This window comes from Idiotropiscis lumnitzeri, chromosome 9 (assembly GCF_059441095.1).
Source record: "Idiotropiscis lumnitzeri isolate Australia: NSW breed Sydney's pygmy pipehorse chromosome 9, RoL_Ilum_1.0, whole genome shotgun sequence".
NCBI classification, from domain to species: domain Eukaryota; kingdom Metazoa; phylum Chordata; class Actinopteri; order Syngnathiformes; family Syngnathidae; genus Idiotropiscis; species Idiotropiscis lumnitzeri.
In genome coordinates, this window is record NC_142399.1 from 3,773,580 (window position 1) to 3,797,237 (window position 23,658).

General features: G+C 43.5%; 2 protein-coding genes and 1 non-coding gene across 4 annotated transcripts; all 3 read right to left on the minus strand.

Annotated features, from left to right (window-relative positions):
• Positions 1-263: 263 nt before the first annotated feature.
• On the minus strand, positions 264-13,549 carry oga (O-GlcNAcase). 2 transcript variants are annotated; one of them, XM_088304234.1, is made up of 19 exons: positions 13,025-13,549; positions 12,580-12,631; positions 12,406-12,503; positions 12,163-12,293; positions 10,508-10,679; positions 10,324-10,422; positions 9,970-10,254; positions 9,727-9,885; positions 9,459-9,643; positions 8,942-9,190; positions 8,652-8,855; positions 8,265-8,439; positions 6,204-6,257; positions 4,902-4,987; positions 3,701-3,805; positions 3,479-3,570; positions 2,811-3,003; positions 2,566-2,725; positions 264-2,124 (listed from the first exon to the last, which is right to left on the minus strand). In XM_088304234.1, the coding sequence occupies exons 1-19, from the start codon at positions 13,191-13,193 to the stop codon at positions 1,988-1,990; spliced, it is 2,805 nt and encodes a 934-aa protein (XP_088160360.1). In that variant the 5' UTR covers positions 13,194-13,549; the 3' UTR covers positions 264-1,987. The 2 variants fall into 2 exon arrangements, with proteins under 2 accessions (XP_088160360.1, XP_088160361.1); XM_088304235.1 differs by lacking the exon at positions 6,204-6,257.
• A 795-nt stretch (positions 13,550-14,344) lies between these two features.
• On the minus strand, positions 14,345-23,072 carry pprc1 (PPARG related coactivator 1). The gene is made up of 14 exons (XM_088304233.1): positions 22,885-23,072; positions 20,891-20,983; positions 20,611-20,757; positions 20,369-20,440; positions 18,527-20,297; positions 18,230-18,283; positions 17,627-17,687; positions 17,315-17,376; positions 15,893-16,568; positions 15,622-15,819; positions 15,468-15,534; positions 15,271-15,392; positions 14,878-15,029; positions 14,345-14,792 (listed from the first exon to the last, which is right to left on the minus strand). Exons 1-14 carry the CDS (start codon positions 22,963-22,965, stop codon positions 14,692-14,694), a joined length of 3,657 nt encoding a protein of 1,218 aa, XP_088160359.1. The 5' UTR covers positions 22,966-23,072; the 3' UTR covers positions 14,345-14,691.
• Positions 15,100-15,240, minus strand: LOC148329904 (small nucleolar RNA SNORA50). The gene has a single exon (XR_015845521.1). It is a non-coding gene; the product is annotated as a small nucleolar RNA SNORA50 (small nucleolar RNA).
• Positions 23,073-23,658: the final 586 nt, after the last annotated feature.

The following is a 23,658-nucleotide window of genomic DNA, read 5'->3' on the forward strand; positions in this document are numbered from 1 at the left end:
CGTTTTTCACTATAATGCTTGTTAACTTTGTGATCAAATGTTTGTCCTGAGTTATTCCATCGTACGTTTTTCCCTTTTTTTAAATTTTGGACATTGAGTCATCAGTGTGTTAATATGGAAACATCATATTTAGTCTGAAAGGATGACATTTTTGACTTCCAGTCTTTCAGAGGTGAAACAATTTTCACATGTTGAACTTAAGTGTTGCATTTGAAGTAACATAGCAATGGCATTTGATTGACCAATGACCTTTGAGACCCAACTGAATCATTTATAAGATTTTATTTTCAACTTTAGGAATTTTACATACAAACTTTACATGTAACCTGCATCATGTACAATACAATATGAGCAGCTCTTTGTCTCAGTCAATGCCCATCCCTGTGAAGAGAAAACCATGTGACAAGCACATCTACGTTCATACCAGAAATGAGTTGCGTGGAGTACCTGTAGAGCAATGGTACTAGTAACAAAATATTTTCCTTCAGGCCAAACAGAATTATTGATACCATCTCAGTAAAGGTATGCAAAATAATGTTTAACACCTGTCTACAGTTTCACGCTCAGAGGCAAGTGGCATGCATCTTCATCTTGGTGCCTTGAAATGAGGCTATCAGAAATGATCACCATGACAGGCTTAAGATTAAAGTTTCTTTTTTTTCCCAAAGTGCTTGTTTGCTCACCATACAGATTTTTACAATAAATGTGGGAAACCCATGAGAAGGCAAAACATTCAACATGAAAAAGAGAAAAATACCTTAAGCGCCACTTTGGTGACAGGGTGGAATAACTGGAGCGATCATACGTGCTGAGCAGCAAAATCATTCATGTTAAAATGACAGTGCTAAAAAGAAATCAAATCAGTGCGGAAAATTATTTTAAAGAGTTGACCTGTTGCCCTGACTACCTGCTGTGGACACCATGTGCCGATTACGTGGTTGGAAAGAGACTGAACCGTCATCCAATCTAAACCACAGCACGTTTTTTTTCCTCCAACAAAAATGGGTTGGAACTTTATAAATTTTTGGTCCTGTGGTAAATGTTGAACAGGGGTGGGGAAACATACATCTTTAGGTCCTACCCACCATGCAATTCTCAAAACAAATGAAACCTCAGACAAACTGCCCAAAACATTTCACCCACAAATGCAAATAATAAACATTAAGTTTTTTGGCGCAGTGTATGCTGTCGCAAATGTAGTACGACCCTTGGAGGACTTGATAAAAAGTCATAAGAAAAAGGTTCCCCACCCCTATTTTAGATCGCTAATAAATAGGAAAAAGTGAAACCAGGTCTGTTTGAAACCAAATCACTCAAAAGGGATAGAAGCAAAACTCAAACTGTTCATGAGGGGGGAAAAAAAAGCAAAGCGTTGAGCATAAATTCCCTATTGCTTCATAAGACCACCTTAAAAGATCCACTCTGGAGTGAGATGATCTTGTAAGTTCACATTGTGCATGTATTTACACTTAGCGCCACTCGTATGAATAAGGTCAACTGTGGAGCAATTGTGGCGCTACAACGAAGAGGCGATAATGTGACATTGTGTGTGAGTATACATGCTACCCTCGTTTCACAGCTCCGTGTGTTTGTGATGCAAACACTTTAGACGAGGGTGTGTGGGCCTTGTTATGCTGGAGAAAAAAAATGCAGCAAAAAAAAAAAAAAAAAAAAAGACGTCACTTCCTGCCTCCTGGAGGTGTATGACAATTGGGCTTCCAGACAGAACAAGTGCGCTGTCACTCTTCCATGCTGGCTCATCTCCACAGATTGATTACACATCGGTCTTGTCAGCTTGCGATCAGCTCATCCTAACGGACCTGCAGCAGGATTTACAGTGCTTAAAAAAAAAAAAGAAAAATACCAGGTGTCGCTGCTGGCACAGGCCGTCATACAGCTTTTAAACCGTCATGGAAGTTGTCTCATGAAGGTTCTGGGTTGACCGCAGCTTGCCCTCTCCCACTCAGTCTGTGATTTTAATATTGCCTCATAAGCTTCGCCCCATAATGATGACGTCTTTGGGAAAGCCTTCCATCTTGGCCACCTCAAAACATCCCAGCTTACTGTAGAAGTCCAACATTCTTTTGTCAGTCTGGCGAACCTTGCAGAAAGCACCTTGGGAGCCTGGGTATGAAAGACAAAAGGCACAAGAGTGTTATATATATATATATATATATATATATATATATATTGTTTTTTTTTTAAAGTCAGAAATGTCATATCTCAATGTCATCATCGACGCCTCGCAATTGTTGATCAGGTAAGTTTCGTTTCGGTCCCATGAGGTCACGATGGACTGTTTAAATAGTAATTACAATTGAATCAGAAAAGCCACCGGTTGATTCAGGGATCTAACACGTGTTGTGAATTTTTCCCATTCAACTCCTTGCACATAAAGTTGTGCAAAAAGTGCTGAAACATTGAACAGTTGGATATGTGCATTTGGAGAAAATCAAATCAAGATCATCGACAAACATTTGAATGATAGCCCGAAAGTCTTCAATTCCTAACTTTTTGTGAGTACTGTACGTTGGAGCAAGAGCGGTGATCATGGCCGCCACCTACCGTTGGCCTTCAGGGAAGATAACAGACATCCCATCATGCTTTTGGCCACACTGGGGTCAGTGACCTTTGCATGAATGTCAACTTTGATGAGGGAGGGGAAGTTGGACAGGAAAGATTCCGGAAGACCCTCCTCTTCCTCGTGGAAACTCAAAATCATCTTCTACAGAGACGGGCAGAAAAATGAGCAACTGGAGGTCACATTACATCACCGCGATGACAACAAAGCGGGGAGAACAAGAAGTTACCTCCGCCTCGGTGAGGTCCTTTTGACCATCGGGTTTGTGGTACTTCTCTTGCATGAAAGGAATCCAGCTCATCTCGCATTTCTTGATGAAGGGCTTGACGTCCACGGTGCCCAGAGCGTAGCCGCAGATGCCTTCATCATCCTCCAGCACAAAGCCGTAGTCCGAGCTTAAAGACAGAAGACCTCCAACCAACCTGTCACAACACAAGACAAAGGGTTAAAAGGATCGCAAGGTTACGATGGAAAATTTCTACAGCGGATATAGAAAGTCTAAATGCACATCTCTGTTCAAAGGTCAGGTTTTTGTGCTTTAAAAAAAAAAAGTTTTCAATTTTTCTACCGATATGTTCACCCAAATCCTTTACAGAACGAGCACAAATAAAATTTAGAATAAACTTTGACTGGAATTTTTCAGGTTTCATTTTACACCACAAGCCACATGGTCTGATTACAGCAACACAGATTTTAATATTCAAAGGTATCAATCAGGAGAAGGGTACAAAATATTCTCACGGGATGAAATATTCCATGCAACAAAGTAACTATGGTCAGAGTCAAGTGACAGGGAATAAAAAGAAAACGTAACGCTGCTCCTCACCAAAACAACAAGGCGCCATCATTGCGGCGCTTTGTCTTTAGCTGGGCGTCTCAAATAGAAATGAGTCTTACTTGTCACCGATGAGGTCAGATTCCGGCTCTGAGGAAGGTGCATCCTCCATTCCTTCATAGTACATTTCTTTACAGATTTTATACACCGAAGCCTGGAGGAGCGCGGAGGGGAGAGAGAGAGAGAGAGAGAGAGAGAGAGAAATAGAGCGAGAGACTTGGCTGTGACTTTTGAGTGTGGTTAAGCAAAAGATTTTGCATGCATACAATAGAAAAATATCTCACCTCATCTTTGGCAAAGTAGGGCCTTATGGAATAGATTTTGGAGGTAGGCATTGAGGGTGGAGGCTGGTAGAAAAGATCGTTTGCCCCATCTATTGGCAACAATCTCTGTGGATGTCAAAAGAAACTGGTTCAGTTGAGAGACAGAAGGAGAGAGAAAGAGAGAGAGTGAGCGAGAGAGAGGAGGAGGCTTTGGTGCTTTGGCCAACCGCCTTTCTATGTATTTGCTACAATGAAACCACTGTTAAACCAAGAGGATGTGGAAGATTAAGCAAAGCGCTCAAGAAAATAGTAAAAATATAGAGATATGGTCACAAAAAAAAAAAAAAAAAAAAAAAAAACTCCCATTCCTTGTTGATCTGACAGTGGGCCAGCGGAGCAAACATCACCACAATGTCATCGTTATTTTAAGAGCACAGCGCGACAAACAAGCGCACGTGTGTTTGCTTTACATACATAGCAAAACAAAACAAAGAAGGTATTTGGTCTGACCAAGATTTTACGAGCAGAAGGAGATGCTCCCTTCCCTTGAGTAAAGCATCGCAATAATTCGCTGCGCAACCCTCCTGTTGAGAAAAAAAATAATGATGCTGGCGCCGAGAGAACTCCAGGGGAAACAAAAAAGATCAGACAAGGGCAAGGTGAGTCAGTCAATTGCATGTCGGTTGCCATTGGGAGTTTCAATCCTCTCCAAGGATGGAGATGTTGCTTTAGCCTGCACAGTTATGTTTTATCCTGGAGTTCTCTCTCTCCCCCGCCCACCATTTGCAAATGTGCATATGCGAACTTGCTTGCGCTGCGATGCTTGTGCGGGCGCTCGCAAAGAACTGGGGTGGGAATTTGTGCGCTTCCTGCAAAGAAATGAGATGTCATGAAAAGAAAAAGTAAAAACGCTTGCCGTGCTCGCATGCGCCGCCTGCGCTAAGGGAAGGGCAGCATCTCCTTGGCCAGTCGCTGAAAGAATTCATCGTGGAGAAAAAAAAAAAGAAATTTCCTGTTGAACACAATGAATCAACCGAGCGCCTCCCCTTCCCAATAAAACCTCAGGAGAGGTGAAAGCGGGTGAGGTCCACACGGTTTAAAAATCAGCTCACCTTTGACAGACCAAATCCCTTCATACCTGCACACATTGACCATTGTCTTCTTTGCTTACAACACTTTTTTCTTTTCCGTTTGATTTCAGTAAATTCGGTGCATTAGATACCTGGAACTCTCCTGCTAGACCTCCCCTAAAGGCCCACGGTTCTTGGTCTCCTTTAGGGAATTGTGCTGAGGACTGACTACGACACCCTGTTAGGAGCAGAGCCAAGCGGAGAGTGTTACCAAAGCATGGGGCTCTTGCACACGGGGGGGAAATTGTGGGGAGGAAGGAAGGGCGGTTATGTTTCTAAAAGCACAATTCAATCATTAAAAATAAACAACAGCGCCCCTTTTCGATTACGTTAGGCTGAAAAGGGGCTCGAGCAACTAAAGCTTACGTGACTACGATGAGAGCAGTATCAACTCCAAGGCAGCAAAGTCAAAACCTACACAACTTGAATGGAGTGGAATACAAGTTGCACGCTTCCCAATTTTAGATTGAGCGACCTTTCCTCGCCATGAGACTGTCAAGCCAACAGCATACTGACTCTATTAGATGTAAGCTTCAGCTGCCGTCACCCCCGCTCATCTCAGCACTCGGCGTGAAGTCACATTCTCTTCTCATCTGTCTTGTCACATGACTGGGGAGCGCCACTCATCAAACCCAGACGACCCATGAGGAGCCACAACGCATCTGATCTTGTCCTGTCCGCTTACCATTCCAAAACAATAAAACCAAAGGGGGCGGACCAAGAAATGAACTAGAATGTAGCGACATCGTGTAAGAAAAAGCAACCGTGAAAACCCCCGTTGCAATGTTTGTAAGCAGTTTGAAGAGAGGCTCTGTCGTGTGACCAGACAAGTGTCTGCCACGGCTTTACAAAACGTATCAGGATGCCTAACGCCCTTCCGACACAGCGAGCGGATGCACCCACGGAGAGGAATGCTGAATTTGCTCAAACTTAATGCAATTCAATTTCCCACAATGACGAAAAAGCACATCTGGCCGCTGTCACCCACGTAACAAAATTACAGACATCCTGCAGCCCTGGCATGGTCCAATCTGACACAAGCATAACAATCAGAACTAAACAGATGTGTCGGATCGAGTGTTTGGGTTAACTTTGCAAGCAAAAGGTAAATTCCCTTAAGTAGGTGCATCAGGCTGGTCTGAGCCACTTCTAGAAGCCTACTGACAGAAACATACAAAAAAAAAAAAGCACAAGTTAGAGAAGCTGCCGGAAAAAAGAGAACATTTGGAAGTTAACACTCGAAGCTCCCAAAAAAACAAAAAAAAAATTCGCTGCGCAAAAATGTGACTTCATCCAGGGATCATCCAGTCTCCTTTCCTCCAATTAATCTATCACAATTATCAGTCGCATTCAAGAAAAAAGGCATGAATCCGTTTCGCCTGCACTGCACATACATCGGCCACTGTCGATCCAATAGCAGTAGAAACTTGTACTGTGGATTCTTCCATCTGTACATAGTGAAGGGAGAAAACAGTAGAAAATCATTATTAGTAGTTGCACTCAGTCCAGAAAACAAGGAGGTTGCGACTAAGTGCCGGCTGCACAGCTTGCAGCATGACGACGGGATGATGACAATCGGATCATGAAATGATCACTGTTCTGTAACACAGTTACGCAGGATGTTTAGGGAAGGCAATACGCCTTCAAATTGTGGTTTTGCTCGTGCGGGTTTGCTGCCTGCTGTGTACTGGAGTCCTCAGCTTTACCATATAGGACAGAAACCTGTAAATGAAACGGGGTTACAGGGAGTAACCTCCAGGCCATCCTGGTGCTTCAGTTTTCTGACAACACACTTTCACGCTCATGCCAATCAATGTTACTCAACTGGTACAGGGTGGCCCATGTGACATAGTCAATTATTGACAAAATATTGTATTCCCTCCCTTAAAACAGTGGCCTCAACCCTAATAGATGCTTTGCATCAATGAACCACTGGAGGCGTTGTCCATTCGAATAAATGAAGGCCGAACCATAAATAAAGTCATCCTTTGCATGTCCGCGGTTTACAAGTCACTATTTGTGTATTTTGATGTGGAAACTATCCCTGACCAATTGCTGGGAAAAACTCACGCTTTCTGAAATGGACTTAAGATGTCGCCCATACTGCATCAAAAATAAGAACATCATTGGTGTCAAGATAGCATAAGCAATGTCGCTCAACTGAGAGACAAGCTTTGAACGTCAAAGAAGAGCTAAATATAGTTGCGGTTGTTTGAGGAAGCAACAGAGATACTTCAACGTATATGCATGTGAAATTGCACCTCTAATACTTTTTTTTGTGCAAGTGAAATAAACCACTGACTTTTAACGGTCAGGTCATAAATTGAGTCTTCTTTCACTTGCGTCATACATAAACCTACCACTCAATTTGGTCGACTTCTTTATCTTTCATAAATCAAGACAATTGGTCAGTCACCACGTTGGCCTGTTATTTTATTTTATTGATTTACTTTTGACAAATTGCCCAATCTAAACAGCGTGAGGCTGGTTACTAGCAGTTATAGAAATTGTGGTGTCTATTTTTTTTGTTTTTCGCTATTTGTGACTGACGCTGCAATGATACATAATAGTACAGTATATATTATGACATGATATTAGAAGGCAACATGCATTTTAATGTAACAGCATTGTTCAAAAAAAGATCTAATTATAGAATAATAATTTGCTTTGCTCTCCATAATGAAATAATATTTTTATTAAAATGTCTTTAAATAAGATGCTTTGCCCCTAAAAAGGTCTTAAAATCCATACATCGGTAAATAAATGCCACTGAGGAAATAATGCATTTTCTTTTGAAAGGGGATAGAATTCACCCTGATCCAGACTTTTAAGTAACAAAGCAGCCTCATTACAAGCCTACTTTGTGAAGCTGAATTAAAAAAAAAAAAACCTATGTATGTTTTTGTTATGCACCAGAATGGCCTTCCATAGACAGTGAATCAACTTGCTGTCCAAGCTCGCATGCGCGCGAGGGCGTGGAGGAAGGGGACGCCCCACAGGTGCCCATCCCCACAGACAGAGATGGAAGTGAGTGGCTCCGTGTGGGAGTGCAGTCGTGACGATACTGGATACACAGCAAGCAGCAGTAGCCCTTGACGGGTCGTTTGCCACTGAGATTTGCTTTGGATTTGTCAAGCGTGTCAGAGAGACGCTCGCGGCACAACCAGCATTTAGTCGGATTTAAAGGAAATTCAATGGGTATGTACGAAATGAGAGACTGCTACAGTGCTGCATCTTAAATTAGCTTGAAAATGCAAGCTAAAAATTATGCAGGCTCGCCATGTTCTTTAGTTACTTTTTTTGGTTTATGACCAATACGGTCCGTGAAGCGGCCGGAGGATAAGTCACAGCCTTATGTGTAGGAATGAATAATGCAAATACGCCTGCTGAGGTTTTATGCCTAAATTAATTCCGTTCCGTGAGGCAAAAGACTGCGTGGTTCCGCTTATACACACCTAGCCACTGGACAAAGGACTTGACCATAGAAATGATGCTCTTGATGTCCCAGATGTAAGGGTAGAGGTCATACAGGATGGTGCGGTTCGCTGAATTGGACAGACGCGTGAACATCTGCATGACCGAGCAGCACATGTCCTCAAACTTCTCTGCTCTCAATTGCCATTCTGCAACCTAAAGGACAAAATAGCTCACATTTATGCCAAAATTCATCATTTAATGCTTTGTGTTTCCACTTCATCTCCAGTTAATGATACACCCCCTAATGGACATGTTTGGTAGCACATAGCCACCATTTTGTTTTGCAGCACCAGCAAAACCAATAGCCTCACACTACATTAATATAAAAAAAAAAAAAGAGACACATTTCCAAAGATTTCACCGACCTTCTCGTCTTCTTTCATCTTGCGGTTGACGCTGACGACGCTGCTGTTGGCTCTCAGCCAGTTGAACTCTTTCAACATCTGCAAGGCCTTGGGGCCGTGCTCATAAGGCAGGTAGAAGAGTTCCGCCAGGAGGCACAGGTCCTCAATGGAGAGCGGCTCCACTGTGAACAGCGGCTTCTCATTGGGACCTGGCGCAAATACATCCTGTGGGGGGACCAAACCAAAGGTCAAGAAACTCTTTAGGATAAGCAATATATAATAAGGAAGGCCTTCAAATGTGTCCGCGGCACCTGTTTGAGTTGATCGTCAGTCTGCATGGGTGCAATATCACTCCCAGAATCCTCCTGTAAGGACTCTTCGGAAGACTTGGACTCTGTCAAGCTCTCCTTGTCTGTATCCATGGGCTTCAGATCTTCCGCCATCTTGTCCGCCAAGACTGGGCCCTCAGGTTTCGGCTCTGTGCCCGCCTCTGCGTCTGGCTCCTCCTGCTTCTCCACCACCATTTCCATGGGTTCCTCGTCAGAATCCTTCTTCTCCACCTCCATGGACACAGTATCAGAATAGTTCCAAAACCAAAGAAAGACTATTTTTATTTACAATACCGTATTTCCTCATATAGTCGAAGGATGCATTTATTTGCTGAGCTGCAGCTAGTACCCACCACACATCAGAACTCCACACAGGCGAGTATTCGACTTGAAGCGATTATTGAATTGCACACACCCGGCAACTCATTGAGGCGAGGCTCGTAGAGCGCAGGCGACTATTTGAGTACTAAAGTTCTTTTAAGCAGAAGCAAACCACTACCTCCTCTTCCTGCTCAGGTGTTTTTGCCATGGGGTGAGGTTCCAGGAGTTGAGGCGGCATGGCCGGAGACATTATGGGCTGCTGGAACACGGTCGTCACCGTGGTATCGGAGCAAAGTGAGGGAGGGGCCATGGAGGACACGTCGATGACTGTACTTTTGGCACCGCTCTGAGGCACCTGGCGGCCTAGGAGGAATAATCAAATCATTTTGGTTATGTCACTACGCCAAACCATGGAAGAGAAGCAAATGTTTGACCAGTTTTCTCACTGTTGTATTGATGAGGCACGACAAAGTCTCCAAGCCACTCAGTGAGAGCCAGTTTCAGGGCCATTTGAGGGCTGTACAGCATGTCTGTCTCCAGTTCTTCATCACTGCCCTCATTCTCCAACTTAATCTGAATGGAAACTGTGCTGTCCTCACCATCCGCTGATAGGAGCCAAAATGATTTGAACGCTTTAACGACCCGCCATTGTAAAGAACACACATTGGCTGAAATGGATCCATACGTACTCATGACCACATCCTTGCGCACCCCGTTCATGTTGGACTTATACCAGGTGGCCAGAGTGTGGATGGCAACAAAGTTGGACTCAAACTCGCAATTGGGGTTGGTGAGTACTCCCTTCAGTCTGGGGATGAGTTCTGTGGAGCGTCCTTTGTAAGGACCCAAGAAGAGCCTCTTCTGGTCGTAATCATTGGCATGAATGTTGTCCCAGATCACAGGCGCTCGTCTTAAAATCTTGGACACTTCTTCTATCGACTCCACCGTGATGTCTTTGGATACCACTTTGGGACCTGCGAACAAACGAGCCTTGTGAGCATCACCGCAGGAATAACGCTTGCGAGAAAGTGGGTCACACATGCCTGTCCACAGAATATCGATGCCAGGCAACAGCTTCTCTCCAACTGTGTGGAGGTAGGGAGACTGAGAGACATTTGGGTAGCAGAAGGTTCCACAGTACTCTGCAAATGAGGACATTTGGAAAAAGAAAATCAATAATGAGGCTAAAGGAGATTAACAGGAAATTTCAGATAGTTCAAATTATACCCGTGGGACAGAACAAGAAGGTTTCAGGCTCTCCGAGGTACTGGTAGATTTCATTAGTGATGGACACCTGAGCGTGTGCAAACGAGCTGAACACCTCCTTGTCGGCAGGGCACATGTTGTGGTCGATGTCGTCAAAAAGTAAGGCGAATGACTTGCAACCAAAGTGTGTCACCTTATTAACAGAGATGAAGCGTGTTAATAATACCCGACAATAAAAGTGGCAGCTCATGTTCAGGAAAAGAACGTTGCACATGGAACTGCCAGCACAACTCACAAGACCTCATCTCAAATAGCATCACGCTGTAACTTTGTGTTTCGCTTTTTACTTTGGGTTGATGTCAACTTGATTTGTCTATCATGCACACGTAAACTACTACGGTAGGTTCCTGCAGCTGCAAGCTTGTCGCATTAGTGTTGAATTTCAGCCCATTATCTTCCATTAGCGCAACGTCCCCGAACAAAAGCATACCATAGAAGATCATCCGGTGGTGCATATTTGACACCGGTTGCTAAGCTACCGAACGGGTAGTAGACTGGTGTCCTTTCTCACTGGTTCGGACGTTCAATAGTTACAGCGACAAGTCCTGGCTGCTTACAATCAGGGGAGAGGTCATACAGGTGCAGAATATTTGGCGAGGCTTGATTTTAATTTAGGCTAAAATGTTTAAAATGTTAGACATGCTTAAGTCACGCGTTTCATACCAATTGCATCAACATGACCGAGATCTCAGTCCATCGCTGTGCTTTTTTTTTTACCATGTCACAGTACGTCATTTCTCTTGTGTCTAAAAAGCACAGCATGCTTGGACACCACATTTATTTCCTCTGTGTCATTTACTGTACAACTTGACCAAAATCTCTTGCTTTTGTCACTCAGAAAACACTCCATCACAAACACTTCAATAAGATGCGCCGGCTGCCATCACAGTGACGTCGCTTCAAAATTAAACATACAGTGGAACCTCGGTTCTCGAACGACTCTGAGTTCGAACAAAAAAATAGAGAAATTCTTGCTTCGCAGTTCGAACAAACATCGGAGTTCGAACGCCGGTACGATGCGTGAGTGCGTACGCGAGGGTGGGATGCTGAGCGGCGTACGGGTGTAGATCGCTCTCTTGCTCTCTTTGTGACCAACTGTTGTCGCGTGCGGACGTGCTGCGTTTTGCTCTCGCGTTTTATATAGGTGTACGAAGTGTTTTAGCCCCTAATCATGCGTCCAAAGAAAGTCAGTGCAAGCAGCAAAGGAATGGTTTCGGTGTTCGAACAATTCGCTTTTCGAACAGGGTTCTGGAACGGATTATGGTCGAGAACCGAGGTTCCACTGTACTTCAGTTTGAGTGCTACGACAGCAAACGCCCACCTTGCAGGCCGCCGTTGGACACGGCATGCTGTTTTGTTTTTGAACTGCAGCTGTATATACACAATGAACGGGATTGGTCAATGGGACGCTGCGCTCTGCAGTACAATGTGAAAAGGCCGTGTAAATACGTCAGCTTCTGTGTTTAACAAAACAATCCCAGATTTCACACCACACGAAGATGAGTAAATCAAAAGAGGATAATCAGTGAGGCAACGATTATTAACTTGTTCATTAAACGAGAATTATATTTTTAACAGAATGTTTGGGTTGTGTTTGTCAAAACATTTTGCGATACCTGGTCCAGTTTCCTCTTGAGTGCTGTGACCTCTTTCTGATTGGAGAAAGTGATGTCAAGTCCGGGAGAAATGGCATAGATGAACTCAATGCCATACTCTTTGGCAGCTCCAATTAGCGTCATAAGTTGTTCTGGGAGTTAAGTAGGAAAAAGAAAAAAAAAAACACTTATACATATGGCCATATGTAATGTACACTTAACTAACAGGTAGAATTAATTTCCTCGCTTGCTCTCAATAGTCACCTGCTTCCTCCACTGAGTACAACTCCCTCCAGAACATTCTGTGTTTATAGTCATCTTTTGGGGCATAAAGGTACGTATTCAGGCCCCATTTCTGCTGTCTATGAACATGAGTGACACCAATGATTAGAATGGATGCACTAACACACGCAAAGAAAGCAGGTTGGCATACTTTACCTCCTGAACAACTCTTTCCTTTGTTCCATTGTCCACGGTCGTCCATAAAAGCCTGCAATAACAAATCATGCCATCAGTTTTCATGCAGTGTTGCCAATTGAAAATGTGGCTTTTTTACACCCTTGGTGTTAGTCTCCTTTTCAACCATTGCCACACACGTGTTCACTTGTCAAATGACCAAATAATCGTTTACAATATATCGCAGTGTTACTGTTTATAGTAAATTGATTCTATTTATGTTTTATTCCAGTGTACATGTGTAGGGAATAACAACAATGGAGACAAAAAAACACAAGATAACCTGGCTGCTTTTCAACGACATAAATGAAACATTTTCTAATTTTCTGGTCAGAAACACAATTACAAAGAAGCTTGCTCGGTATAGAATTTGATTAACACATGTATTGCACGATTGCGATTCCAAAAGGCTCATCAAACAAAATACCTTCCACCACTCCACTGATGAATTTTCTGTGGCCTGTCGCTTCCGCGCTGATACCGCCGGACTCTTCCAACGGGCCGGGACCCGCGGCACAAGCCTCCCCCGAGACTGGGCTGGGGCTCGGTTCGGCTTCCACCGGTGTTCTCTCCAACGTCTTATCTTTTTGGACCATATTAAAATGGTCGAAAATCCTCAGCGACGTGCGGGAAACTTGAAATCCAAGAAATGCGTATTTATATATATATATATATATATATTTCAAATAGAATGCCGAGCAGGTCAATCGCGTCAGAGCCGAAGCAGACAGCGGGTCTGGCGTTGCTGGGTTTAAAGCGAGCCTGCCAAGAACGACCGAATGGTCGCACCTGTTCGCGACAAACTTGATCGGAATCTCGTTCAGGTTTGATGAAATAACTTCTTAGCGTTAATATAAAATGGAACACAATACATTTTTTTCGTATAATTCGCTCCTCTGTGGTGGATTTGCCCTGTTTTTTTCCCCCAGCAGTTCTTCCTGTTTACACCCAGTGCGCATGTTCAAGAGACTAGTTTAAACCAGTCAAAACCAGATCTGACCACAAATAGCACAAATGCACTTCAACCGTCAAGATAGTTCACATCCATATCAGCCAACGTAGAAAACCAAGACATTAACGGACACATTTTGTAGAGCAAAACATTTCACTGAGTCCACATATTAAGAAAAATACACCGCAAACAATACATTGAGTTTAGACATGGATTTACATTATATTGTGGAGTTTAATGCGGATACATTACTGCGATAACGAATGGTCATAACCGACCGCATTTATTGTTGCATTCGCCATTGAGTGACCCATTTAAACCTAAATAATTATCCTTGGTTGATCGGGCCATATTAGGAATGTAGCCGAGAGCCAATGTTTGAAAAAGGGAGGTTTTCTCCTTCTCCCAACGGTCCAAACATCTTGTATTGAATTTGTCAGCATTTTTAACGTCTTTATGTACGTAACGTCTCCTAACATAAAAATCAGTCCATATTGACCTTACCGGGAGAACATTATAAAATAGGTTTGTGTAGAATTTGCCCTCTGTGGTTGTGTCTTGTACCTATATGATTTTAAGAAACCATCCATCATGCACAAGGAAAATAAGCAATCTGAAACAGAAGGCATTACTGACAAAGTGACTATCATTAGTCACGCATGAGCAGGCACATCCTTGCAACCTCACACTGATTCATCTAGAGAAAAAAAAATACGAATACAAAAGACTCGTGGCAGTGTACTGTAAGTGGAAGGGACAGCAAAGTTGATGTGCTTAAATGACCAAACAAGACAGTTCAGGTTCCTGTTTTTAATTGACGTTTGCAGTACATTTGAATGTATTCCACCCTTTCCCAACATTTAAGGAGCCCCATTTGTTTTTCTCTTTAAAAGTGATTCTCTCCATTCACTTCATTTGGTTTTTACATTTTTAAATAAACATTTAAAAATTGTCACATTTCCTTTTTTTAAGCTTGTTTTACTCATTTAATTATAAATCTTCTCTTCAATAGAAGGTATTAGACTTGCCCAAACAAAATAAATGTAAACAAAAAAAAAAACAACAACTAATGCCACAACAAACTGAAAAGACAAGTTTTGCTCTTGAGGTAATTGTTTGCTGCTCCGTGCGGCAGCCTCCTGTTACCTCTTCAGACTCTGCTGGGCCTGCTTCAGTAAAGTGTCGAAGTCTAGTGTCTTCATCTTGCCTTTTGCAGATGCTGGGTCATAGTCTCGGTTAGAATCTGAAAAGCAACATGAGGAGGGGCATTACAATTTTAAAGAACGGGATGAACAGGTTGAGAGCATCTATCCCGTCTTTCGCTCTACCTAGGTCAGCATAGGTGGTTTTGCAGAACTGCCTCCTTCCACCGAAGCACAGATCAAATGGCAGCTCGTCGGCCTTACGCAGCTTGCTTCCGTTCTCAATGGCAGTGAAAGCATCCTTGGTGTCGTAGTAGGTCACAAACCCGTAGTTGTCCCTGTAATAGGTGTTAGCATTAGCATCTGGTGACAGATGACTACTTCACTTCATCAAAGTTTGTCATTTGAAGCTGTGGCTTGCTTTTAAAAGAGCGTCCTGGGACATAAAGCCAGGAGGCCCCAGTTATGAACAGGCCTGCTTTTGCTTTTGCATTGTAGCCAGACCCTTGATGTCACGGAAGAGACGAAAAGGGTTCAGTAACAATGCGAGTAAAGCAAAACAAGACAAGGAGCACTCACCCTTGCTCTCTAAAGTGCAGAGTGCAATCCTCCACTTCGCCAAAATAGGAGAAACGCTCTCTGAGCTCCCTTTGAGTCATTGTGCCTCGAATTCGACCAATGTAAACAACCCGCCTCTCCTCCTGGAAAGTTTTCAGAATACATTTAGTAATATAAAGTGCTTCACAATACACCAACAATGTCATTTACAATCTTACAATGGCTTTGTCTTTGCGAGACTTCACATCCTCAGTAGCATATCCGTACGTCTTCCGATATGAAGGACTGAAAAAAAAACCCCAAAAAACCCAAAAACATGTTTAGCCAAATTCAACCAAGCATTATCCAAAGTTTGTAACTGCTACAGTGTACCTATAAACTGGTCCGTTTCTCCTCCATGGCATTTGTCTTTGGGGGGATTGAGACCGTGATCTAGAGCGACTCCAAGAACCAGAGTGAGAGGAGGAATATGAGTATTTTCTCCTTCTGGGAGGAGAGCAGGATACGGAGGACTGTGAAGATGAACGAGATGAAGAGCTGGATCTGCTGCGAGAGCGGCGACGACAAAATCTATCGAGGAAGAGGAGGTAGATGAAGTCTGGTGAGTCAAAATGAATCCACATGATGAAAAAGTGGAGCTAACCTTTTCTTGGATGGCAAGTAGGATCTCGACCGAGATCGCGATGAGTGCGAATCAGACTCCAAGCCGCTGGAAACAGATGGCGAGCGTTGGGATCTTCGTTTTCGACCCCTCCTTTTGGGGCTGGGACTGAGAGAGCCAGGATGCCAACGATATGATCTCTCAAAAGGCTTCTTCCTAAGTGTACTTTCGCTCGATTCGCTCTCCTGACGCGCTGGAGACGCTTCCGGAGTCTCCAAAACAGAAGAGTCCCCTATCCCATCAATGCCGTTATTCAACGCCTCAGGAGTTGGTAAAGATGCTTGCGGGTTAGGGTTTGACTGGTAGGTGGTCTCCTGGATGCACGGGGGCGCCGTAGTGGTCCTAGCAATGTTCCTAATGGGTTTAATCGTGATCTGTTGTTTGACATTTGAGCGGTTGCTTGCATCTTCAGCTGAAGAAGCAACTCTGCTGGGGAGGCAGTAGTCATGATCCATGCACACAACACTGTAAGGCACAGTGGCGGCAGCCGCGGTGGGCTTGGTACGGAATCTGGCTGAGGTCAAAGGGCGGGCCTCTATCTCAATAGCCTTGGAGGGGTTTATTCTGGACGACTCTGTGGCCTTGGCTTTTCCCAGCAGAGCCACAGGGACTAGAGGTTTCCACATCTGGTGTGGAGGAGTAGCTGGAGGAGTCAAAGCTAAAAAAATAAAAAGAGTGCGTCATCACTACAGCAGACAACTCGTTTGCTGCCATTGACGGCTAAAGACGTCAAAGGTCCTTTTTTTTTTTTTACTCGACTGGTAGTGAGTGAGTTAATAGCAGTTGGCTAAATGTGACGCAGTTGCTTATCTGAAGATGAAGCTACGAGTTTGATTCGTCAGTTGGTGCAATTTTGTCATTTCTTGCAGACGATAAAGAATATCTGCCATTGATCATAATATGTGTCTCCATGTTTTATTCTATTTGTTTTCAAATATTCTTTGGTGAAAAGGGTTTTAAAGCCACAAGTATTAAAGCCACAAGTATCAAAGCCAATGTTAGCATGTCAACAATGCTAGCATTAAGCTAGCGTGCCGTTTTAAGGCATCACAGATGCGTTTTAAATAAACATGAAATTATCCTAGCTTTATTTTTAGTTTGATAATTAATGCCAACAGAGTGGAATTAAAACAAACAAAGCCTATTTTTTGTCAAATCTACCATTTGCTAAACTGCTGCTGGTGAAATGTGTTGCAGTAGTCTTATTTCAAGTATGCGCTGCGCAAGTCAAATCAAATCGAGCACACCGAATGACCGTTTGTATGCCAAAAAAAAAAAACTTGTCAGTCGAGTCACTCCCGTCTCAAGGCATCACTACTTGACTTGCGTTTGGAGGTTGCACTGACAGTTTAACTCCATGTCATCATTCTGTATAACACGTTTCATTTATGCGATATAAATTACCTGAAGGGCTTGCGAGCTCACTGACACGCTCCACAACAGTTCTTTCACGTGGACGTTCAACACTAAAAAAAAATTCAAACAAAAAAGGGGTTAATAATTCTCATCCATTTACTGAGACGAAAATTGCAGGATGGCCTTAATTTTGGCTGTGAATCACAGTGTTGGACACATTTCAAGGGCATTCCTGATTCATGATATTAGCGGCAGGTCTTGGCAAAAAAAAAAAAAAAAGCGGAGTCACGGCAACCACACATGGACACATTGGACTCCATTGCACCCACAGAGCAGCGTGGATGCTGTAGGGTAACTCACCTAGAGTTTCCTACAGCTGCTGCTCTACCACAGACCTCCGGTACACTTTGTTGCTCTTTGGCTGAAGAGAGATAAGGAGAAAGGGTGGAATGGCAGAACAGAAATGTATTAGTTGAAAGAAATGTCAGTTCAAGTGCAGCGCAACTCTCAAGGCATTATTAAAAGGCTCAACAACACACCAACTGACACCATTAAATGAAAATTGGACTCCAGTCAACTGAACACCCAACGCAAGGTTGAGCCTTGTACATCCACCAACAAAGAGAGCATGGTGAGAGTTAAATGGATTTGCAGACTGGGCAGAATTCCACAACACAAAGCAACTTCACTGCCCACACAAAACCCATGTTTAAAAAAAAAAAAGGGGGGGGGGGGTTGTAGGGAATGAGTTCAAACTTCATAAAATACCCCCCCCCCCAAAAAAAGCTGCCAAGCGTCAGTATACACGTATTCAAATTATTGCTTTTCTGATGAGAAAAGTTAAAAGTCGAATCGTGTATCTTAATTCCCACGATTGAAACCGTATACTTTCCCTTCATCAACCAATGAGAAGGTGAGCTAGCGCAAGAAACGGGGACTAGTAAAAGTGATTAGTTTGCTCACCTTGCGTTTCCTCAAACTGCTCCAGCAGGCTGGTCAGATCAGCTGCCTCAATGCCTACAAATCATAAATTGGTATAATGATTAAAATCACACATTAAAAACACAAAATGCACACACAAATGGAGACATTGCGGAATATGTACAAAAAGTCGGGTGTTTCCTTTAAGTCCAAAACTATTTCTGCGACAGGTTCCTGACGTGGAGTGGAATTTGAGTTGCCGTTGTCAATTAGCTGTTTAGATTTGCAAAACTGTTTAACGAGTATATCGAGACTTTGAAATGCAACAGACAGGCTCACCCATCTCAGTGGTGAAGGACTCAATCAACTCCTGTGTGCAATTCTTTGCCTTTGGAGCTTGCATTAGTTTAGTGATTAGTGGTTTTGTTTTCAACACAACAAGGTTTGATTTAAGGCTTGATGGTGCCATGGGACGAAGGGAAGGAGGAGAACAAGGTTTGGCATTCGTCGTCAGCGCCTTTGCAGACGTGATGCGATGGTTTGAGGAAGGGGTGGAGTGAGGGAGGACCTCAGGCACATTCTGGCAAACTGGAGTCGTCTGCAGGGGGCCGGCGACAGCAGACTTGCACTGGATTGTCTCGGCTGTGGTTTTAACAAGCGGTGGAGTCATCTCAGCGACTTTGGTCTTGGCTTCTGGCGATTTAGGGCATTTGTCTGTTGATTGGAGATTCGAGACTTCTTTTGCCGCGTTTGTTTGTGCCGGGACAGCATTAGAAGGTTTTTTGGTTGAGGCGATCATATAAGCGGGCGGCACTAACAGTGCCTCGGGAGTAGGAGGGGCATAGGGTCCCCGGGGTTGCCAGGCAGGTTTGATCTCAACCACCTTTTTTGCAGCCTGCATGGTGGGCCACCGAGGGTCCCTGGGGCTGGGTTGAGGCAAGCAGGGGATAGGAGGCAACTCTTTGGGAAGTTCCGGAAGGCTCGGCCACTTGGTGCTGTTGTCACCTTGTTTATCCGCCGCAACAGGCTTCTTTTGCAGCCGCAGTCGTCGGTACTCTGCCAGACTGAGGGACTTGGGCTTTGGTTCTGGAGGAGTCTCAGGTGGGAGAGCCTCATCTTCTGTCAAGTTTAGAGCAGCTGCTGGGTTGCAGGAAGACATCGAGGATGGTTGGCTGGAGAGCTCATCAGGAGCTTGGGCCACCTGTTGGGACATTTTATCCGGCAGCTGGGAGGAGCCTACTGGGACTGGACTTTCAGAAACGCCAGCTTTGAACAGTCCTGTCGGCTCTGGCGCCGTAACAGCTTTCACACTAGATTCCGGGGTCAAATTGGTGATTACTGCTTGCGATTCACTTTGGTGTGGGGTGATTTCCATAGGTTTTAAAGAGGGAGGTGCGGGGCCAGCTGGAGGCTCCGGTACTTTGTATTTCTTCCGCTCCTTGAGTTGGCTCTTTTCAGACATTTGGAGTGATTCTTGTTTTTTGTTTCTCTTTGCGGCACTCCTGAGAACCCTTCCCTCGATAGGTGGGCAATTTTTCTCACATTTCTTTTTCTTTTTCCTACGAGAGGGCCTTCTTACTATGGTGTCTTCCTTCGTCTTGTTAATCTTATTGCATTTTTTCTCATCTGAAGATAAACCAGGAATTCTAACTGGAGTCTGACAGAACACATCATCATCATCATCATCAACAACAACAATTTGCTCTGAGCTGTCAGAAGCTATTTCTTCCTCATCTTCTGCCCTTAGCTTATCTGTAGACTCTTCAATTGGCAACGGAACCGGGAGGTCTTGGACAGCGAGAATGGGCTCTCCATTTTCACCCTGATCCACCACTTCCAGTAAGATTCCACCAGAAGGCAACATCTGCATGTTCTCTTCATCCTCCATGCATATGGCCATGCAGTATGGATGCATATGTTTGACCAAATCACCCAGACTGACCGAAAGGCCACTGTCCTGGTCAACGGTGACAGGAAACGTTGGACCGTCCAACTCTGTCAAAGAACAGTCAAAAGGTATACTGGGCCTCAGTGGGCTCAGAGTGAGAGAAACTGTATCCTCTTCCTCCCCATCACTTCTCTGTAACGAGTCTCTCATCCTGGGGAGGTTCTGCGTACAAATATGAGCAAGTTAAAATCGAAACTTGTGTGCAGTAGGAGCGTTTGTGCGGGAAATGTTACTTTTCCACTCGAGAGTGGTCTTGAGCAGTCTTTCTCTGGAGTGGACCGTGGCAGACAGAGTAATCGCCTGATCTGTGTTGAGGGCGAAAGGTACAAGGAAATGACATGTTTTATCTGTAGGTGCAAATTAAACGTACATCAAGTGTATGAATCTCGCGGTGAGCACAGGACTCAATTGTGTTTTTGCGGCAGAACCTAGAGGGAGACCTATTATGAGTTATACAGGACATCTGTGCACTAACCGGCGAGTGTTCCCTGCCCTGACCCGACAGCAGGTCTGTCTCTGGCAGCGTGTCAAACGGAGACAGGTTCTCATCATCCATATTGTCCAGTATGTCCGCAAGAGCGGTTAAGAGCGTGGCTTCACTGTCCTCATCTAGTCCTTTATTCTAAATGATAATAAGAAGAACAGTAATAAAAACAACAACTAAGACCAAGAACACTTATAAATAGACATGTCAAGGCACAACGATTATACATGTTAACATATAGAAAGAAGGGTGCCTGAACATGTGGACTTGCCTGCAAGGAGGGTGTGTCAAAGATGGAAAGGATGGAAGGGTCCAAGTAGCTTTGAAGTGCCTCCGGCGTTTCGCCAGAGCACAGTTCAGAGGCCTAGAAAGACAGCAGAGATGACATCAAAATGCAATCCGTTTAAATTAACATACAAGACGCTGTATTTACATGACGGACCGCATGCTACTGACAGTCCCCTTGTAAACATGCATCCTCAAATACATGCCTATGGTCGAAGTTCAGTGAGGCTTCACTATACCTAACAGTAGAGCCTCTTATTCCAGTTTTAAGAATCAAGTATTATCAAGGAGAGTATTGATGTAAAAAAATAAATAAATAGACAACAATGACCAATTTTCCTTATTTATGTTCTTGTAGCATTTCATTAAGACTTTATAAAGTGTTACACATTACTAAACAGTTAAAAGACCTCTCAATGATTTACCCTTATCTGTAAAGCAGGGGTGGGTAAAGTATGGCCCATGGGCAAAATTCAACCGGTTTGTTAGAAATCAGCATTTATATTATCAGCAAAACTTACACATGCCTTCACTTTGGTCCACTACATTTTCATAACTATTTTTTTTTTATCTCATATTTTACACCTAATTTTCCTAAATGGATATAGCTTCATATTGTATCCGGTTTAGGCAACACAGTGGATGACTGGTTGAATATCCCCCTCACAGTTGTGCGGTTGGGGTGCCTTCTAATGTGCGGATTGCATGTTTTGTTTAAGCTACGATTAGTTGCAGCACACAAGCAAGCCGAACGGGGATAAGACATATACAGAAGGGTGGATGAGGTGTAACTTGCATGTCTGCCTCAAGCGTGTGAATAAAATCTGACTGATAATGCCCCCAACACGTAGTGAAATAATTGCCACACATTTGTCTTTTAATACTTCAGTTCAAGTGTAAATAAACCCCATGGAAATTCGATACCTTTACAGTAGTCTGTATTTGGTCGCCCACGTGTTTGCGTCAATGACATGTTTGCTCCTTCACACTCGCCGTCCACATGGCGGAAGTCGCGCACCCACGTGTACAACACACCCTTATTGATATTTTGGGCTGTGTCCAATTTGATGATTTGGACACCAAGCGGTGAATGCAAACGTTTAAATATAAAATGCACACTGTATCAAATAGCAGGAGGTAAAATTCAAAACAGTGGGTGTCTGGTGTGCACGCGTGATAAGGGAAATGTGATCAGCCGCACCAAAGCACGTGTGATTGCTTTTCTATTTTTGATGGAGATTATTGTGTGAATGCCGAATAATTTCGGTAAAAGTGTGCTGCCTTCACAGCAATGTCGATCGACGTGCACAACAACCTCGACGTGGCTGAACTGATGACACACCATTGCAGCGGCCTGGCACGAAGCCGAAGAATCCACCACGATTCAACTCAAAACCAACCACCGAACAACGAATGAAACAAACTGTTCCTCCGGAATCTACTTTTGGAAAAGGAGTCGCAAAGTTAGCAAGCTACCAAGTTAGCTAGCACGTTATCGTGCTGTCAACACGTGTGAATGAATCAACAGTAGCGGTAGCATTGCAACCAGATGCTACCTCTTTTTGTAAATTAAAAACATAAGAACATAACGTACAATCAAGGCAGATATGTAAGCTATAACAGAGCACGACTGTCACGTATACGGTTTGTTCATTTTAATAAATTTTTTTAGTTTAAAGCATCTGTAGAACCGGCGTGCTAACAGCTAGTCAATATGATGCCCGAACGACGTTAGCTACACTGCGAATTGTCATTAATATCTATAGATGGATAAAACATGCGACCTTTATATAATAATAAACGATAAAAATACTAAGCAGCTTTAAAAAAATACGATGTGGTGACGCCGGGGTAGCATCCACGTGTCACTTCAGCATGCGCAGTGTTCAACTTATGCAGTGCAACGCGGACGAATAAAGCAGTACATTCTTCACAACGAAGTTACTATAAAGAAGTTAAAACACAGAAATTGTTCATTACCGCGGAGAGTGTATCCAAAGGGAAAAAATCCATATTGCACGTCATTAAAGTCTCATCGCCTGTGCTCCACCGCACCGCCATCTTGCAAGTTTACTCCCTTACTAGCACATGAACGTGGGGAGTGCTTCGGCCAATGAAAAGCCTCCAAATGAGCCGGTAGGAGACACATGTTCCCGGCAAAATGACGCAAAAAACAGGGGTCAAAGGTAAACTAGTCACGTTTTGTAGTCCCCCCCCCAGCCTAACTTCCGTTCAGAGTGGAGAATAAAAACGCCATTGGTCAGAAAGGTACGGAGAGAAATATTTATTTTATTTGTCGTCTTTTTTTTAATCTTGTGTGTACACAGTGAGTCTGAAGTATTCATTTCTTTGAAAATACAGTCGTCATAGATTTTTGTGCCCCCAAAAAGGCTTTTTCATTCGTAACACATTTTCAATCTAGAAAAACACACGCCTTTACCTTATAAGGCCATTTTTTGCGTCACTAAATTGTTTTATCAGTTTAAGATGAAAGATCAAAGGAACACAGGCGCTTTTACATGAAAGGGAAAATTGACTTTTAAGTGTGAACGTTGGCTCAAATAAATAAATAAAGGAATAAATAAGCGACTGAAGTGAATCAGGGACTGATTCCTCCTTTACCGCATACAGGTGCGTTTACATTTTTTTTAAAATATCAAAATATTAGTTTTTTTTTCATGTTGACAATGTATACACTTCTGTCTTATAAAATATATTGCCATTTAATCTAAATATTATACAACTTTGCAGTAC

What these genes read in the sequence shown, in the direction of transcription:
- oga (XM_088304234.1), bottom strand. Translation starts at nt 13,193, where the DNA reads ATGGTCCAAAAAGATAAGACGTTGGAGAGAACACCGGTGGAAGCCGAA. An exon ending in CATCAGTGGAGTGGTGGAAG is followed by an intron (nt 12,632 to 13,024) that starts GTATTTTGTTTG and finishes TTGTTATTGCAG; the next exon opens with GCTTTTATGGACGACCGTGG. An exon ending in CACCTGAGCAGGAAGAGGAG is followed by an intron (nt 9,191 to 9,458) that starts GTAGTGGTTTGC and finishes GTGTCCATGGAG; the next exon opens with GTGGAGAAGAAGGATTCTGA.
- pprc1 (XM_088304233.1), bottom strand. Translation starts at nt 22,965, where the DNA reads ATGGCGGTGCGGTGGAGCACAGGCGATGAGACTTTAATGACGTGCAAT. An exon ending in CTTTGGATACACTCTCCGCG is followed by an intron (nt 20,984 to 22,884) that starts GTAATGAACAAT and finishes CTGTCTTTCTAG; the next exon opens with GCCTCTGAACTGTGCTCTGG. An exon ending in GTCCTTCACCACTGAGATGG is followed by an intron (nt 18,284 to 18,526) that starts GTGAGCCTGTCT and finishes TATGATTTGTAG; the next exon opens with GCATTGAGGCAGCTGATCTG.